At 38.9% G+C, this 18,776-nt stretch overlaps 1 protein-coding gene across 2 annotated transcripts in view; it reads right to left on the bottom strand.

The window, feature by feature from the left end:
* Window positions 1–18,776, bottom strand: part of ARFGEF3 (ARFGEF family member 3) — a 95,085-nt gene that overhangs the window by 45,566 nt on the left and 30,743 nt on the right. Inside the window, exons 6-13 of one of the 2 annotated variants that reach the window (XM_058019360.1) lie at window positions 14,528–14,650; window positions 12,999–13,041; window positions 11,941–12,019; window positions 10,578–10,682; window positions 7,537–7,861; window positions 6,085–6,197; window positions 4,470–5,380; window positions 1,136–1,219 (exon numbers count right to left, since the gene is read on the bottom strand). In XM_058019360.1, coding sequence (XP_057875343.1) covers window positions 1,136–1,219; window positions 4,470–5,380; window positions 6,085–6,197; window positions 7,537–7,861; window positions 10,578–10,682; window positions 11,941–12,019; window positions 12,999–13,041; window positions 14,528–14,650 — 1,783 coding nt within the window. The remainder of the gene's footprint in view (window positions 1–1,135; window positions 1,220–4,469; window positions 5,381–6,084; window positions 6,198–7,536; window positions 7,862–10,577; window positions 10,683–11,940; window positions 12,020–12,998; window positions 13,042–14,527; window positions 14,651–18,776) is intronic. The other variant, XM_058019361.1, reaches the window with a different exon arrangement.

The raw sequence follows: 18,776 nt of genomic DNA, 5'->3' as shown, positions 1-18,776 counted from the left end.
TCTCATATTGTACACAGATTTTTCCTGGAAAAAATATCAGAAACTATCCCTAGCATTTTGGCAGCAACAGATTGCTAGAATAGTTAATGAATCATCAGTACAAATTGCTCTACTAAACATACGAGAGTAGGGAATAGAAAAATAAGTAGTTCATCTAGAATGCAAGACAAACTGAACACTCCAGTCACAGTCCAGCAAAACAACGTGCTAAATTTGAAATAAGCAAGGAGCACCAGCATTTACTGGGATGACTGTCATGTAAAAAGCAAAGGGCAGGATACATCTGCAATGCTAACTGGAAAAGTGAGGTGGAAAGAAGCAGACCCAAAGCCTCTGTACTTAAATGAAAATACACTGCACCAAATGGTGCTAATGAGATTAACAGCCCTTTTAGCCCCTCAGTAAACCCATTCTAGTAAAATAATTTGCTGGATGGGGACTGGAGTGCTCCACACCTTACAAGATCAGTCCGTAATCATCATTCTCTCCATGGCCTAGAGGTATGTGGACAAATATCTGGGGCCAAGCTGGCTGGAACTAGTTACAACTCCAAGCCCTATTTATTTCATACAAGGCCTACTTTCTAAATGGCTGAGCACTTGCACTTCTGTCAGACCCAGAAACCACCAGAAAAGACTCACTAGTCCTGAAAACACTATTTGTATGAAGCCTACAACCATGCTCAATGGCACAATCCCTTCTTCCCAAGGATGTCAAATCACTGACCTACTGGTAGAAAAATAACAATCAAGTATGAGCAACACCTAATTGAATCCCCATGATCTGTAGTCTGAACCATGAAAAAACCAGAAATACCAGATCCACCCACATAACTCACAGTATTTCATGGTTTTCACATCAACTGTGAAATCCATTCATATAATGTCAATTAGGGAATATTAAGAAGTCAGCTTTACCCTACAGGAATGTTTGAAATGGAACAAAAACCAGCTTCCAAGGTTAGTTACATGATGAAGCAAAGCTGCGTCATTTGCTAACGGCTGCAGTGGTTTACTGTGAATATATTCCTCCCACCATAAAGCTCATACCTCTTCTTAGACAAAATACAACAAACCATTAACAGTAAAAAAAAAAAAAAATCCACACACAGAAAAGAAGCAAATGTTTTTCTTGCCTCGTGAGGGTTTGAAAGCTCTGTGCTGCTGCCTTCTCGGACTTTCCACTGTCGTCACTTTGGGGGCGTGGATAAGGTGAGTAACTGTTTGAGGGTGGATTTAGAAAGAGAGTAACTGTTCCAGGGAGGGTCTAAAAAATGAATATCTGTTCAAGGGAGCAACCTTTGTGGAAGAAGGGTGATAGGGCTGGCCACAAACCACACCCACACAGGCTGGCATTGCTTGGGGTAGATTTCTCATGGTGAATGTCAACAGAATGTCAACTTTACCTAGTACCAAAACTGCAACCATGTCCTTGAAAGTACCCTGCCAGTAGTTCTAGTGATTTCTTCATCACTGAAAACAAAGATGCATCTTAACACTCTGTCAGATGGAGGATCATGATATTGATGTAGATATCTCATCTCCCACTGGCTTTTTGTCTTATCTCTCTTAAATATGTACCTAGGGGACTAGAATCTGCTAGAGTAATAAAAACCTCAAGGCAGAGGCGTATGTAAAAGTAAAAAAAAAAAAAAAAAAAAAAAAAAAAAAAACACCAAAAAACCCCAACAACAAAAAATCCCAACCAAACAAAAAAGCCTACTTTATTTTGCATCAAAATGTTTTAAAAAATGTGCAACCTCCTATACAAGATTACAATTAAAAAGGAAGGTGTAGAAGTGCACAGAAAAGTCAATAATCTGCTGAGGGCATGTGTTTGAGCACTAAAAAGTGTTGGGGAAAAATATGTTCCTTAACTTCCTCTAAAATATGGGAAACAACTGCATTTGTGAGATGCTGAGATCACAGAAGATTATACCTACCAGCATAAAAACCTTCTCTCTAAAAAGTATGGAATCAAAACTAACTTACTCCTAAGTTTAGAGTTAACCAACTTAATTGCAAATTTTAATTTCACTACAACTCTGTTTAGCTGACTACATCTTTTTCATGCTTATCTCTGCAGTGCCTTAAATTCCTACCTCCATTCATTGCCTTTCAATCCTATGAAAACATGCTAATTTTGAAATGCTATCTATATAAGGACCTGGCTTGAAGGCAAAAATACTGAATTGTATTATTCTTCCAAAGTTTAAGAAAAATTGAGAAATGAAACAAAGCAGTTAAATAAGGTCTCCCAGAAACACAAAAATACTGCTTCTGTACTGACTGGTCTCAGAATTGCATCTATGTCTTTTCTCAACTCAAATCCTAACCAACTCTCAAATTTCTCCATGTATTTTTCAAGAATTATACATGAATAAATGTTGTATATCTTGAATGGGATCAATCCCTCTAGCTTCATCATCTAATCAGTGCCTTGACCAGCTGGTGCTAATCAAGGACTCCCAAAGTAAGGGCCTACACATTGTTCAGAGAGGCAGATCAAACTGGTGTCTCAGAAGCTCTCCAGGGGATTTCTCACCCCCTGACATTTGATTCAAATTTCCTAAGTCTCTCTCTCTAAAGGTTTTCAAACTCATGGCTCTCTCACCTACACAGGAGCACAAGTTCTCACCTCGGGAGGACTGATAGACATTTGCTTAAGATCTGAGGTCCAAGTTAAGGGACTGTTTCAGCTGGAATGAGTCTCATTCCAGGTGTCCAACTGAAACAGGAATTTCCCAGATCTTACGAAAGCATAAAAGTACAACCCTGCAACAGCCACAACTTCATGAAAACTCCAGGATACCTCTTCCAGGCTGTCTTAATACAGTGACTTGCAACTCCATTCTTCCACGATTCCTTACTGAATGGTGTCTTTTACAAGTACTTCACAAAATCCATCTGGAAACGTGGTGTACATTTTTAAAGTACAGATTTAGCCACACGGTGGCTTTCTTAGAAAAGTGAATGGTCTCTCTCAATAATCTAAGTCCAAGACTAGGTATCTTTTTTAACATATACAAACCACAAACAATGGATTTAATGCAAAAATTGAGTTATATTCTTCCACTTTTCTCACTGTATTACTCATACTGAATGCCAAGAAAAGCTATGTTTAGCCTTAAAATCTAGAATTCTCCTAGGTCCACATCTTCTAAAGCTTTAAAAGCACTCTATAAAGACTTTACAGACAAAAGGGAAAAGAAGTGGCATACTCATTCATGCACAAGGAAACAGGTGCACAAAGGTATGAACTAGAGGTCTAGCACTGGTCTTTCATCATAACCTCAAGATTACTATTTTCCAGGAAAAAAAGAAATACCTGTGACAGAAAGGGTGCTCTTGAGCCCCTCAATTAGGAAAGTAGTGCACATTAGTGCCCCTTTTAAGGTATTTCCTTTCTGTGATATAAAATAGCCAATGTTTCTTAAGAATACCATTTATGATCTTCCTGAGTTAAGGTTTACTTGGGTAGCATTTAAACAGGATATCAAGAATATCATCTTATTCACCCAGCTTCATATCTAAATTATGCTGTATGATGATGGGAAGAGTCCTCCCTTCTGACTCTACATGAGTTTAATGTGTGTGAGAGAGCATAAATGAATGAAGCAATGATTAGGAGACGAGCAATAGGAAAGGCAAATGCAGTAAAGTAAGTTAAATAAACAGACATATATTTTAGCAAACATTTTCATTTTGGCCACTGTCAGGAAAGCAAAATCCTTCTAAAAATATATATTTACACACATTTTAAATACGCTATCAACAGGACAAACTAGACTTTGCATGACTTTTTTTGTTTGTTTGACAGGTCGAGATCCCAACTGTTCCAATCATTAAAGAACAGAAGATAGGCAGATCTTAATTTTTGTCTTGGTCTGGGCTTTGAGCTTTGCACTTCCTGTCATATTAGACAGCAACATTATGAAAAACAAAAGAGTGAAGACAAATTCCCCTCTTTCTCTATCCTTTCTAGAGCTTACTGCTGCAGAATTGTTACTACCCTCTTTGTGAGGCTGGCATTACTAATAATAACAGTGCAGTGATGTACTAAGCTACTTACATGTCATTGCAAACAGTGATGGCATGTCCCACACCTCTCTCATGCTAAGGTGCAACCCCGACCTCTCTTTAGTGACACCATGTGCAAAGCTTCTCAACAGAGCTTCACAAACCTCCAAAGAGGTATCTTGCTACAACAAACTCCATTTCTTTATTGATTCAGGACGTAATCCAGAGTCTGTTAAGAGTCAATGGATTTACCTCCCTTTGGATCACTGCCTGCATACTAAATTTGCTTTGCCTTAAATGAAGTATGTTCCTGTGGAGGAATGTATGGTGTAAAGCCCAAACCTCCTCATTCTGGGTATGTTCTCTGAAGATGAAATCCTACACGGGAATCTGTGTACAGTGCAGTCAGAGTGTGCATGCTGGTTCGACAGTAAATATTTGCTTGCAAACCTGAGCAGAATGTTGAAGAGAAGCTCTGCAGTGCTCCATCCACTTCTTCTATGCTGGGAAGAGCTATAAGCCTAGGAAGAAGTGCTTCAAGTGACTGGATGAACAGCCGTGCACTGTGCTGGTCTGCTTCTTGGCTCTTCAGCAGCTTCAGAGAGAGAGCAGCAGTGCGTAAGGACCTGTGACCCGGGCAATCCCGCGGGGTCTGCTCCTCATCAGCCAGGGAACAATTGTCAGAGCCTATGTCTGAGACATCAGACCTGCCCGAATCCTTTTCTGCTGCCATGGAATACTGGTCACATGAATCAAACTCAGTCCTAGAAAGGTCCTGGTCATCTACACTGAAGTTACTTTCACTGTATCTGGATCCATAGGACCGGGTCTTGCAATCAACTGATAAAAAGTTAGTTATATCTGGATAGACTATGGTGTGGCTTCTTTGAACAACATCAGGCTGGTCAATGGTTTCTGACTCTGGTTCTCTATAATGAATCTCTTTGCTTTCATGTCCAGCTGGAGATGGCAGGGAGTTTTTTGGATTTTCTGGATTATCCTCTGGAGTTGTTTGTCCCATATCCCCTTCCAAAGTAGTCTGACCAGTGTCTGTGGTAACGCTAATGCTGATATCAGGACTCTTCTCATTTCCTGATTCCCAGGCAGGGTTCTCTGAGGACAGGATGCGTCTCTGCCACCTGAAGTCAGCATCATTGATCTCCATGGAGTCCCTGCTCGTCTCGAGCCCATCCTTCAATTCTTCCAAGCGCTGGAGCAGCAGCTGGATCTGCTCTTCACTAAGACCCCTCCCTTGGCTCAGCTCATCCAACGCTCCAAGCAGGGCAAAGACGCAGGACACTGAAGCATAGCACGCTTCAATACCGCCTTTGATGCACGCTTCTGTCATCCCATCCATGATACTACAATCAACACAGAGATTATTTAAGTGATGAATGCAACATGCAAGGTGAGCATGTCACTGTCATTCAACACCATCTGTCCATAACCAGGAACAAAAAAGAAGTGAACTTATCCTTTAAGGTTATTCCTGAGAAAGACAATTAGTGTAAGAACAAACTATTAAGTCTCCCATGCAAACATGGTCATTCTGTAAAGGGAGTGCCAACAAGGTAAAGCACTCATACCACCATGCACAGCATGTTCTCTCCTACAGACAAGCACTTAACTAAAAAAAATCTCAACACCCAGCTGAACTAAATTTAAAGGCCATCTGTATCCTGAAAATGATCTTATGTACAAGATATGATCTTTATAAGAACTGAGAACCCTTCCTGCTCAATGTGACGATCATCTTTAAAATATATCTCTAAAAAACCACACATTTCTTTTACTGCAAGTTTAAGGGCACATACTCAAAAATTTTCAGCTGTAAACCAACATATTTGGGAATTTTGGCAAACTCAACAAGGTAGTTATCTATGTCTTTAAAAACAGGCCCAGACTGATGACAAACCAAGCAAGAGCTTTTACACCTTTTCCATTCTCAGAGCTTATTTAACCAGGCAGATACCCTGGTTTATACTGGGTATGCTCTTGAACTGCTTAAGTGCTCTGTGTGCAAGAGTTTAAGACAGAAGAGGCTAAAGGAGGAAACAAAGCGTACAGCTTGAGAAGATCCAGATGGGACTTTCTTTTAGAAATAGACCTCTTCTTGGATTCTGACTCGGAAGAGCAGGGCCCTGCCAAATCACAAAGCTGCCGAGGACTGCCAAGTATCTGAAAGGAAAGGAAAGAGAAGTAAGTAGAAGATTATCTAAGCATTATTTAAATACAATAAATAAGTCATAATTCTATCAAGTCTAAGGTAGCACTGCTGTAATATCTCACAGCAAATGAAAATGGCACAGGGGTGCTCTACTTATTAAAGCTACCTTTCCTCTTTTTAGACACAGAAAAGCAAGTAAAGCAGAATATTCAGCAAGAATCACATTTAGAATGTTCTCCAGTGCTTTACATTTTTAGCTGATTTTTCACCTGATACTGCACACAAGACAATTTTTATGCCTACATAAGTATTTTTTATTATAGTTTATACCAAAGGAAACCTCTCTCCTCAGCCACCTAGTTACACAATTATGGAGTCATGTGAAGATAGGCAAAGTGATTCCTTCAGACTCAACCTGCTAGGTGGCACCTTGTTAATGCCCACCAGGAAATACAAACAAGCATGTATTAATAAGCCCAAAGAAGCAACAGGTATGTCCTGCACAAAACAACATTAGGCTTAGCTTTTCCTAAAACTTCAGTTATCATCTTGCTATTGTTTAAAATTAGAGAAAGACAGTGACAGGATGACTCCCAGTTTAGACAGGAACCTAGTGGGTGGCTGTGTGGTGTTAAGATTCTTCAGAAATAGAACAGCCTAGGTATGCACAAGCTAGATGAAAAATTCTCTAGGAGATAGCACTATTTCTACAATTTACATAAATTTCTTTGTTTTCCACAGCATGAGAAGAAAGGTGCCCACATGGAATAGAAAAGTCCATAATTTCAGCTAGTGCTGAAACAAGTCTCCCAGTGTTGCACTTCTAGCGCTTTCAGAGACACTGGGCAAGAGGCCAGAATGGACTGGTCTTGAAATGGCTTCTTGCGCCACTGGCAGCTTTTTTGTATCTATTCAAAAAAGCTCCAAGAAACTGGATTTCAAAAACTGGGCATGTAATCAAAGCATATATTCACCTTCATGCCTGGAAACCAGACTGTGAGGATGTGTCTGGGGAAAGATGCCAAAGAAGTTGCAAACCGGATCGTTATGCTCTATCTCACCCAAAAGAGCAGTTGTGACTCAGTGATAGGATCTGCTCCATGCAGCACCACAGCACGAGCACTGATGGAGTGCCACAGTAGCTTGTACTATGGAGACATACAGCTATAACAACTGCATCAAACTATCTGTTAGAGTGGTGCTGCTGTACCAGCTGTGCTCAGAAAGGACAAGTTCAACATCCCTAGGTGGGAAGGTTTGAAATGCATTGGTGTGCACATATCAGCAAAACTTACTCTTAAATAAACACTTTGTTTTACATGCCTGGATTTGCACATGTGATTGTCCTACCTCTTTCATAATTTTGATGGCTTCTACTCGATGTTGAGGTGGTGGGTAAAGCAACATGCGGTGATACAGAGACTGTAGCACAGGCTTCATGGATTCCACTGACCCCACCAGTCGAACCAGTTCTGCTGCAATATAATATATGGTCCGTGCAACGGGCCCACTAAGGGCAGGAGCCGTGGAAGAGCAACCTGAACCCCGGCCATGATCAGAGATCCCTGAGGAAGGGGAATCAGCCTCAAGGCAGATGCTGCTGTGGGCAGAGGTGATCGTTTTATCATGGATTGGATTTCCCAGGATTACTATTAGGGCTGGACACAGTTGCTTCCTGAGAAAGAGAAAAGCAGCAGATGGTAACTGGAAAAAATACTCTTACAAGAACAGATTGAAAATAGCCCATGGTTAAATGAGATACATACTCTTGTTTTAATGATCAGTCAAACAGCAGTGGTTAGATAGAAAAACAAATTATGCCAGGCTTTTTTCATCTCTCAATCATCAGCATGCTAGTCCATATGGAAAGATCTCTGTGTGCTGTAGAAACATAGTAGTGATTTTGCAAGTTCATGTTGCTGCACAGAGCTGTCCCTTTGCAGGATAGCATGCCTGCCTTTTTCACCAGCTGCAGCACATCACAAAGTAGAAAATCTAGACTTTCACTGCTCAGTGTCTCTTTTTCAATTCACCTTGGGAGCTTTAAAAAAGCCTGACTAAACAAGAACTAATCTATGTTAACTAGAAGGCTGAATATTCCATCGCTGAACTGCACATGCATTATTTTAGTAAGCACCCTTAGTTGTGAGCATCTGTTTGGCTGTCTTTTGAGAACACAATGAAAGCCCTGTACAGTAACTCACAGTGTGCACTGTACTACACATATGCTACTATACAGTAACTACCCACCCTTCCTTCAACTGTCTAACACTCATGTTAAGTGATTCAACACCAGCAGATCACTCCTCTGTGGAACCAAAGCCAGCTCAGCACTTTGCTCCATTAGCTGCTATTTCAGCTTTGCACTCACACACTTGACATTTTACTTCAGTCTGCAAGACCTTAATTTAAGAAGTCAAGTGCTGCATGAGAATGAGTCCTAAATCTGGTTTTCACCCACGTCTCAGAGGTTCAAGCAAGTACCTAGAGCAAGCACCCAATTTCAAGTAACAATTCATAAAACACGTCCTCATAGGTAACTACATTTTATTTTCTCAAGGTTTTATGCAGTCTAGAATTTTCATTGCTTCTCTTAACAAGATATCTGAAACAGCTCAGCTTCCCAAGTCATGGAAAGAAAACCAGCTTTTAATAGGAGATCAGATAATTACTTTAAATCTGTTTATTCCATTTATTTCTCCAATCAAGTACATTCCAAAACATAACAATTTACTGCTTAAGAAATATGCCTGTCTCAAAGCAGGCATAATCACAGGTTGCAACAACAATATATTCCCCACATATCTTAATCCTGTCAAAGTGTTTCTGTATCAAACTATGGAGAACACTGTCAACACACAGAGCTAAATCTTCCCTATCTGCTCCCTTCTTTATCTTCTTTGGGAACTGATTACAAAGTGTCTGTCGGAGTGAAAGCTGTGTGCATGTAGGCAACAGCTCCTTAAAGAATAGGGACAGCTACCAGTTTGCATCGCAACCTCACCGGACAGGTAATGTATTAGTGCATACAAAATATTCAAAATTATGTTTGCAGTTTAAACTGTTTCATATCTACCTAGTGTTTTAGGGTTTTTTTCCCCCACTTAAGCAGGTAGCTGAAGCATGCATGTTCATTCCTTGGCAGCAGTGCAGGTTAAGAAGTCCCACCAATGATGGCTTGCCCTCATGGTACACAGCTACAGACACAAACACCTGCAGATTTCCAGCATAAACTGGATCACCAAAAGGATGTAAATTGAAAATAAAACAGGAAGTGTTTTCTTTTAACTGAGATAATTTCAGTGACCTTGCTCACAGGATGGCCCCACAGTCTGTCACATGAGCAGAAAAAAAGGGCTGGGTGAAATTCAAAGGCAGAAACTCCTGAAGTGAATCTGCCATGGGACAGAGAGTTCTGCTCTTACGTTAGACCTCCAAGAGGCCTCAGCACTGGGTCCTTGTGCCACACTGCCAAGTGTTACCAGTCTGAACACCTCCCAGTTAGGCAGCCACTGATGTTCCTGGGACAGCAGGGGAGTTATGGGTGCCTCTACATGTTCCACCTTTAGAACTGGGCCCAAGTCAATCACTTCAGTTTCAAAAATTACAGGGTAAAAACACAAAAACCACATTTGTCATTAACAGTCACATATATCATTCCTTAACACAATCACCTGACAAGGTCAAAAGATGGGCACAGACTGCAAGGAACTGAGTATTAGTTACATTCTTGCTTTATTAATATGACTCAATTATCCACAGGCTATAAAAACCCCACTATTTCAATCACAAGGAAAGCAGGATTATTTCAGGTGCTTTGATGTGATGTATCAATTTAGATATAAATACGAACACCAAAGATATCAAGCCTTCCTGGTGAAGTGGATTAAAAAGGAGAAATTCTTGATGAAATAGAATCAACATTAAGACTATTCGGCCTCAAACTTTACACAACAATGCAGGTCATAATAAACATTTCTGGTCACCAGCACACATTTAACATTAATTTTGCTTATTGTCTTTCTTCTTTGCTTATTATTGTATCAGAACATTAAGAATCTCAACAGTACCCTCCTACAACAAGCAGAGCATCTCTGTGTTCAATGCCACACACAAATCCAAACTATTGCAGAAAGCATAAGAGGTTTTCTGTTCTGGCTAAATCCATTAGACCTCATTACAGTGATAATTCACTACCAGGATTTAATGTGGCAGCTGAGCAGGCAGTCCTAACCAATTTTATATGAGGCACAGAAAGAACTGATAGTAGGCTAACAGCAAGCTCTGCCCACACCTGGAGACTTTTTACAGGTTTTTTTGCAAGGCTGGGGGGAACGGGTCCTTTTACATTTACAAACTGAGTATTTGCATTAGTCTTCAGATGTACTCACCATATTAGATCAGTGAATCCTTTGTGCTGGTGCATGCAGGGGGAGGAGCTGTTCAGCATGGAGAGGATACACTCCAAGTAAAGAAGCTGAAGTTGACGATTGTCACTGGCAAAGAAAAGATGCCATTCACATCATATTGAAACAGATTACTTAATTTTCTAAAATAACCACATTAGTTCACTTGAAAATTATACCATAATTTATAGCAGTGATTTATTTTGCTTCTTTCTGTCAATTTACAATGGTGCGATCACCTGCATCATTCCACTTATTTTGCACTGATTGCATGCAGTGATCTACTGCATTAAAAAAAAAGGTGAAAAAATAGGAAGAATAAAACCCAAATAATTACTCAAATTCAATCTAAAATCTTGAGAAGGAACCTTTAACAGAGGAAAAGGAGAAAACAGAACATTTTTGGACTATTGGATAGTTTCTTTAGGAAATCTGAAGCATGTTTAGGCTACTCTCTTCTGGTTATTTTTTTTTCTTGGTGACAGCCACAATGGTCAAAAGTGGTCATTAACCACAAATGGTTAATGTCTCCAAGCAGAAAGCCACACAGTAACATGGCTACCTTTCAGGGCCTTACCAGTAACTCTGTCAGAACCATAAACTCAAAGAAAGCTTCATGAGAAGGAATATTAAAGAACCTGTGGACACCTGGAACTGATACACTTGTAACATGCACTGTGCCTGCCCCTACTCTTAACATCAGCTGTGGGATCCAGGAGACAAGCAAGGCTGAGGTCGCCTTACGAAAGGAGCACTCCATGGCAAGTGTACCCACAATACGGTTTTCACTCCTAAGAAAACCAGGATTTAATAATTCTCTTTTGGTCAGAGATGAGAGCTGGAGAAATGCACTTTCTGATATGTGACTGTACATCAAGAAAGCTGTAAAGAATGGATTTATCTCAATCGAAATTAAGGAGTGAGAAAGATCTGCTGGATAAAGCCTGTCTAAGAAGGACTGATTTATTAATTCTGAATATAATATCTGTTAGGTCTCTCCATGGCTCTTGTAATTGTTATTCTCTCTATGATGGTTTTTCCAGCCAGAAAAGAAAACTTCTTAGATTATTAGTATTTTGTATTAGTATTTTGCTGCTGTATGGAAGTTACCTACAGATTAGATTTACTGGAAGCTCTGTAAAGCTGAACAATGCACAAAGAAGACAAATTAGCTCATTTCAAGCAAGGATTAAATTAATGCATCATGAATAATACTTTCTCTAGCAAACACCTCATTCAAGCACAGCTCTGCTCCATAATTCCAGAACTTCAACAGCACAATCACATGCATCAGTGAAACTCTCAACCTCCAGGTAATAAATTAAAATTATAAACTTAAATAACTCACTTTATGACAGCCTGGAGCTTCTCACAGAGTACAGTGAGGACAGATACAACATCATCACAAAGAGACTCAGTTGAAGTACCTCCAAAAAGGACAAATATCAGAGGCATTACATATGAACAGCTGGATAACAACATCAATTAACTGCATGGGTTCTCAGAGCTGGTCAGAGCTTCTAAACAAGGAGCAGGGCTACCCAAATTCATAGATAAGATGCAGTAGGAAAAGTGCTAGATAGGAAAGTGATCGCCACAACATGCAAAAGCAGCAGTATGAAACCCGGAGAGAGCACTAATTGCTTACATGCATTTACAGAAGGTTAGCTGAAATTAAATTCAGATAATAAAATAAGTATATAATTAAATAATAAAAAAGACTGGCCCCAGCTTTCTACATGGCAGCCAATTTCTGCAGTATCTCTCCCTGCAGTTTCTCTCTCTTAGACATTTTCTGATGTCTGACCAACTTCTGATCTTATCAAAGAATGCTTGTGCTCTTCAAAGATTTTAGCCTCCATTCACATTCTACCAAAATCCTGAGTGAAGGTCAAAACCAGAAACTATTTTTCCTACTAGAAGATGTTGGAAGTTAAGCCACAAAGGGGATAGAAAAACATTCTCTTGTAAAATAATCACCTGGCAAGTAGTCATTATATAAACAATGTCTTTGGCCTGAAATAGAGTAATCATTGTTTTCAGATTCCACATTCTACTCTGCAAATCTATTTCATTTCAGGAAGTAAAGGCACTCACTGAAACTTTTTTCAGACCACTGAAACTCCTTAATTACACCTGTTAGCACCTTAAAACAATAATATATTACTATGTTGAGTGCAATGCTGTTACCATGGTCCAAATGAAGACACAACTGGAAATATCAGGAGCTGACAGGGCTATCTCAGTTCTTATCACAGGTAACCAAGAAAGCACCAAACTATATAGAAGTTACAAAATCCTGAGGGTGCAACTCCCATGACATCAAACAGCACTGTGGTCATAAAAAGAAAGTTAGGAATAAAAAAGCTGGATTGGAAGGAGTCACTAAAAAAGTTTTACAAATACCTTGACTCTTGAATTTCTGCAAGTTGTCAGGGTTTTCAACTATCTGTTGAGGAAAGACAAAGGTGGTGTAATTGGTACAAGGGACAAAGGAACATTATAGAAGCAATACTTTAACAGCAGAAGTTTCTTAAATTCAATTCTTAAACTGTCCTCTATCTGTTTGGGGTCTTTTGCTAGGGTTTTTAATGGAACTTTTTGCAAAATATTTTTAAAAATCCCTTAAGATCTCTTTTAACAATCATTTACATTAAAGGAAATTGCATCTCATTTAGGTCAAAGTTTTGTAAGTCCTTAAGGGATTTCCTACACTTAGAACAACTCAGTAATAATTAGGCATATAAATTGCATTGAAAATAACTGAGAGAAAAGCAAAGTTTAGACTTCACAAACTACTTAGAAACCAAAATCAATTGAGTATTAGAGAGTTTAGAACACTGACAGTGTTAATGTTACAATACCAACAAAATTAATGGCAGTCAGGAAATGGAAATGACCTCATACATCACTTGGTGCAGCTGTGGTATAGGATTCTTCCTATCGTGCACAACAGGGTCAAGCCAAATTCTCTCAAGCATCAATAACAAAATGTCAGGAGCTAAATACACTTTTCATATGATTTTATATACTCCTCAGCTAAGAAAAGATCTAACAAAATTGAATTTGCAGACCCAAAATGTTTCTGTTTGTTTGGGGGTTTTTTGGTAAATGCTTTGGCTAGTAAAATGAACCTACTTAGCACCAACAGAAGACAACTTTACTTAAACTGAATTATTATTTTTGCAGTTGCTCAGCAGGATAAAAACAATCTAGTCTATTAATCCAAAATAGAAGTGATCATCTTAACCCAAAACAGATATAAGGAAATCAATCTGTACAACTAGAGTCCTTAAATTTTCCTAATAAATAGAAACTGACTTTTACAAATAATACTTCTTTAACAATATGGTATTATACAAAACAGTACAAACAATGTAAGACGTCAGTGTAATTCCACATGTACCCAGAACATCTACAGTTGAAAATGTGCTGGGATGTCATTCAAACAGCTCTCATGGGTTTTAATAATGAAATAAATAAAATTATAATTTTTTATAACAAAGAAAAAAAATTCATAAGTTAAAATATCTTCTATTAAAAAAAGTAGAAGAAAAATCGCAATTACACTTTCCTTAGTTGAGAATCTGTTTTTTTACTATGTAAATATTTGTCATGCAAAAAGTTTTGGCAGAAGGATTTAAATGCACCTTAGAAAAACAAGAAAACAATATAAAAGAATGGAAAAAGCTGAGGCAGCCTGACATTAGAACAAAGTGTCTTTTATTTAATGCAAAATAAAAAAAAAAATAAACCAGCCAAATAAAGTTGACAATGTGAGAGCTCTTAGGCAGGCATAGTCAGAGCCCAAAAAACTTTTAAACAGGATTAACTGAGGAAGTGTCAAATAAAAGCCATAAGGCATTCAGATGAATGAGAACAAAATGGTATGCAGCCATGGACATGGAACCATTTGTTGATGCCAGAAGGCTCACCATGTTTTCTTGCCTTTGTCGTAACTGTAAAGTCAAGTCACTCAACATTTGGCTGAGGGTTGCCCGCACAGCGGTGTTAATGCTCCGCTGGTGACAGCTAGATACATATGTCTCAATGCAAACCTGATGAGGAAACAAGACAGCAGCACAAAGAGATCAACTCCCCCTTACCAGGAACACAGTTTAGGAGGATACCAAGGTCTCTCACATGCAGATAGACAGTCAGCCTTCCTTACTATTTAGCACATTAGAAGTTTTTAGCAGTCTTGGTTGGAAAGCCAAGTAACTCATCAGTCACACAGCTGCAGGAATGGCAGGGCAAAACTGGCAAAGTCTCCTGTCAAATCCAAGTGATTTTGGTACTTGTCTCACTTCGTATAGAGCTCATTGAATGAGGCTTTGATTATTCACATCTTGATACTTATTGTAACTACCTTGCTGCAAGTCTATGTCTGCAATATCCTATAAATATCCTTCAATTCTTCAAACTTGTTGCTTCTGGTGTAAAGGTATTTGCCACTTATTCTACGATAATCATTACGTACTGTATCTAATGTGAAAACTTTTAAAGCCTTTCTTAACACAGAAAATACAATAGCATTTTACCATAAATAACACAAACAACTGCCTTTTAATAACTGGCAATCCAGCAGAGGGCTCCTCTTCTCAGAGATCCCATGGGAACCAAGGCAGCAATAGAAGAACGCTGATGGATCATCCAGTTCCCAACTCCAAGCCCAGCTGCTGACAGGTTTCAGACAATGTGCTGTGCCCAGAGTCATGCTTGACTTCTGCCCCTGGTGATCCTGCACAAGTGGCTGCTAAAGTGTTACACAGCTAGGATCCTGGGGAGAGCACACTGCAAGGTGCAGTTTCTGTCCTTCGTCAGGTATTTTGTGGGAGGTGCTAGGTCTCTGTAAGACCTTCAGTAACTGGAGTAGACAGTGTAACCACATTGCACAGTAACTACTAAGGAGATAAAAATCTTGATGGAGCTGAGCAGATTTGTGACAGAACTGTACAATAGTCTTCTTGAAGAAGCAGTTTTGGTCCTTTGTCCTGCACTAAGCTTTATTGTTCACAATGACCACAAGAATCTTCCAAATCCGTAACAAGCAAAACAAAAAGTAAATTACTGTTCACATACTTATATATTTTTCAGTTTTAGCAGTTTTATTCTGCCATTGTTTAGATATATAGCAAGTAAGAACTGTAAATATAAATGGAACTAGATGTGAAAAATTATTTAAAATATTAATTCTTAAAAATATAAATGTGTAGTATGAACTATATGCATAAGGAGTATACAAAACTGCATCTGGTGTACATTTTTGAATGAGAAGGATATTATATGATGTAAAGTCACTTTTATAGTTCCCTAATGAGGATGAGTTTTTAAGAAGGAAAAATTAAAGTGATCTGATTACAGAGTCTGATCAGTATTGACATAGGCACACAAACAAGACTCTTGATTGTTTCTAACTCCTATTGAAATGAAACCAAGCTGTCAATAGGTCAGTGATGAAGATGTTCTTGTAAGTTGGCCTGGACCAATTCTGCTCATCATTCAGCTATCCCTTGAACCCCAGTGGACAAAATAACCTTAAAAGCTTGTTAACCACATACAGCCCTTCACAGAGGCCAAACCATTCCAGTGCTGCTGAGATCATTCTTTTTGAGCTGTAAGACTTCTTCTAGAGTACCTGAAATAATTAATGAAGTACCATTCTTAGAGGTAGGCTGACTTTCTGGAAAGCGCATGGTTGGTATCTCCTCCTTGTCTCCCCTCCCCACGTGAGCTAATAAGCAAACAATACTTGAGTTGCAATCTTACAGAAGGCCTGTGTTCTAAATGGCTGGGCAAGGTACCTTTTGAAAAGCCACTGATGAAGAAGCAGCAGTGAAAATGCGAGAGCTCAGGGCTCCAAAGAGGTGTGCAATGGACATTTTGATCATTTCATGCATTCGGGGACTTCCAGCTCTATGGCATGCAAAACACAACTAAGAGCAAAACACAGAAGGGTTAGCTAATTAAACACAGAGTTACACAAAATAAACCTCCAGAAGGCACACTGGAGCAACAAACACACACAAAAACCCATGAAACAGCATCAACTACATTTTCCTGCAGGTGTCTAGGCAAGCATGGGAAGGTGCACAGAACAAGATTTAATCCATTTTTCATACTACTAATCTCTTTTCAATATTATTAATACTTAGGGCAGAAATTATAGTAGACTTCATGTTGGATGCTTTCTTAAAATGAAGCTGATAAGGTTCAGAATGATTTTGAGTGCCATTGTTTTGTACACATGAATTGCAAACCATCAGACAGTGCAAAATGGCCAGACTGTAGCTTTGTTTGTCAGAGACATTCCTCAGGTGTTCCACTAGTAATGAAGGCAGCACCTTTCCAATCCTGGAGTGGTTCTACTTGCTACAGAGTGCAGGCTAGGAAAACTAAGGGACTGATTTGGAAAGAAACGTTAAATATCATGGGCACTGGAACAGAAAGCTCCTCTTTGCCACCTTTCCCTTAGAGCAAGTCAGAAGGTTAACCAAATTCTGAACTGAGATATTATTTTCTGTTTCCTACTGCTTATATGTTGGCTAATTCAGATACAAAGGCATAGTGATGCCAGCTATTAAAATCTTTGCCTTACCTAAAGCCTGTGGAGGAACTTGTGGAAACATGTATGTGCCAGGTAGGATTTGCTATTTAGAGAGACCTAGGCTATTTAAGAAAACCTGAGGCAGTATTTTCTCAAGAAGTGTGGAGAAAATAGCTGTACATCCAAACACTCCAAATAGAGGCAAGCACACTCTGTATTACTGCTTGTTCCAATTCATTGAAGGAAATGAGTTTTGCTTGCTTTGCTGGCACATCTCATCATGCATTAGAGTCTTGCTCACTATAAAAGAAAACAACTAGCATTGTCCTAATTTGTATCAGTACACCAGCAAAGCTTTTTAAAAACCAGATTGGCTTTCTGAGAATAAACTGAAATGCAACTACCAAAACTAGCAGAGTTTTACATCAATCTGTGAAAGACAACTGCCAATTTTCAGAATGCTTTTGATGAATAACAACCCTCTTTACAGAGAGAACAGAAAATATTATTTCTGATCATTTCTACAGTTTATACCACACAGACCATCACTGATTGACCATTTCCCCCCAGTCTCAGGTAGAGCTCTTAAAGACTGAAAACTGAAGGGCTCAGAGTCATTAAATGCTTTTGCCAGCAAGCACTTTGTTTAATCTCAAGCTCTTTACCTACAGCCAAGAGATGCACTAAGCTGAATTCATCAGCTTTTGCCTTGCATGTTAGGAAGTCTGTGAGAAATATGAGAAAAACTGCAGCAGGGAAAATTATCTGTATTTTTTCCCAGTGTGTGACACTGACATAAAGAGGGTTTAGTAGAAATTTAAAAACTGTGGCTTGTTAAGTAGCAATTGTTTAAGTGGCAATTCAATTCATCCCTGCTGCAGCATCTACAGATGGGGCTTACAAAGACCTCCAAAAATAGCCACACCTTATGGTATCACCTAGCACAAGAGAAATGAAAATCTAAGCTGTGCTAATCTAGAATGATTACTATCTTTTTCATCTGGTATATGTTATATACATGAACTATTTATGTTGTTTCCTTGCCTTTTAAAACCCTTTTTTCTTCTGCAAAATGGAACTAATTTTCTTTGGTTTCCTGTTATCCCTACAACTCCTTTCTCAGCTTCTGATAAGGCAAGGTCAGTTTTATTCTTGAACTCAGAACATACTGTAACTTCCAGCTAAAGTAAGCTATTTTCACATGGGATTTTTGTTTTTGCAAAAAAACTCCACCGCAAATAACAAAAACTGAGAAGTAACACATCTCTAAATGTCTACAGACACTTGGGAGTGTAGGACATGTAGGTAACATTTACATTCCTTCATGGACACTAGCTCTGCCCATAGCATGTTAACAATGTACTTTTATAATAGATTCTGCACACAGCAGTGTGGTTTGCACAGGAGGATTAAGTGCTCCTGTACATTTTCTCTAAGCTGAACAAACAGCCCATAGCAGGCAACACACTACTAAAAATATCACTCACCTACTGAGGCTCAGGTAATATGCTTGCAAGTATGTTTTCTACAACCAAATCTCCTTTACAATTTAATTCATATTAAAATCTAATGGAATAAAGGGAGTAGAGTGACTAAGAACCCAATGGCTCAAGGGACATTAAAAATATTTTACTTGG

The sequence above is a fragment of the Melospiza georgiana genome, chromosome 3 (genome assembly GCF_028018845.1).
Source record: "Melospiza georgiana isolate bMelGeo1 chromosome 3, bMelGeo1.pri, whole genome shotgun sequence".
NCBI classification, from domain to species: Eukaryota; Metazoa; Chordata; class Aves; order Passeriformes; family Passerellidae; genus Melospiza; species Melospiza georgiana.
Note: the sequence above shows the minus strand (reverse complement) of the source record. Positions and strands in the feature narration are given on the sequence as shown.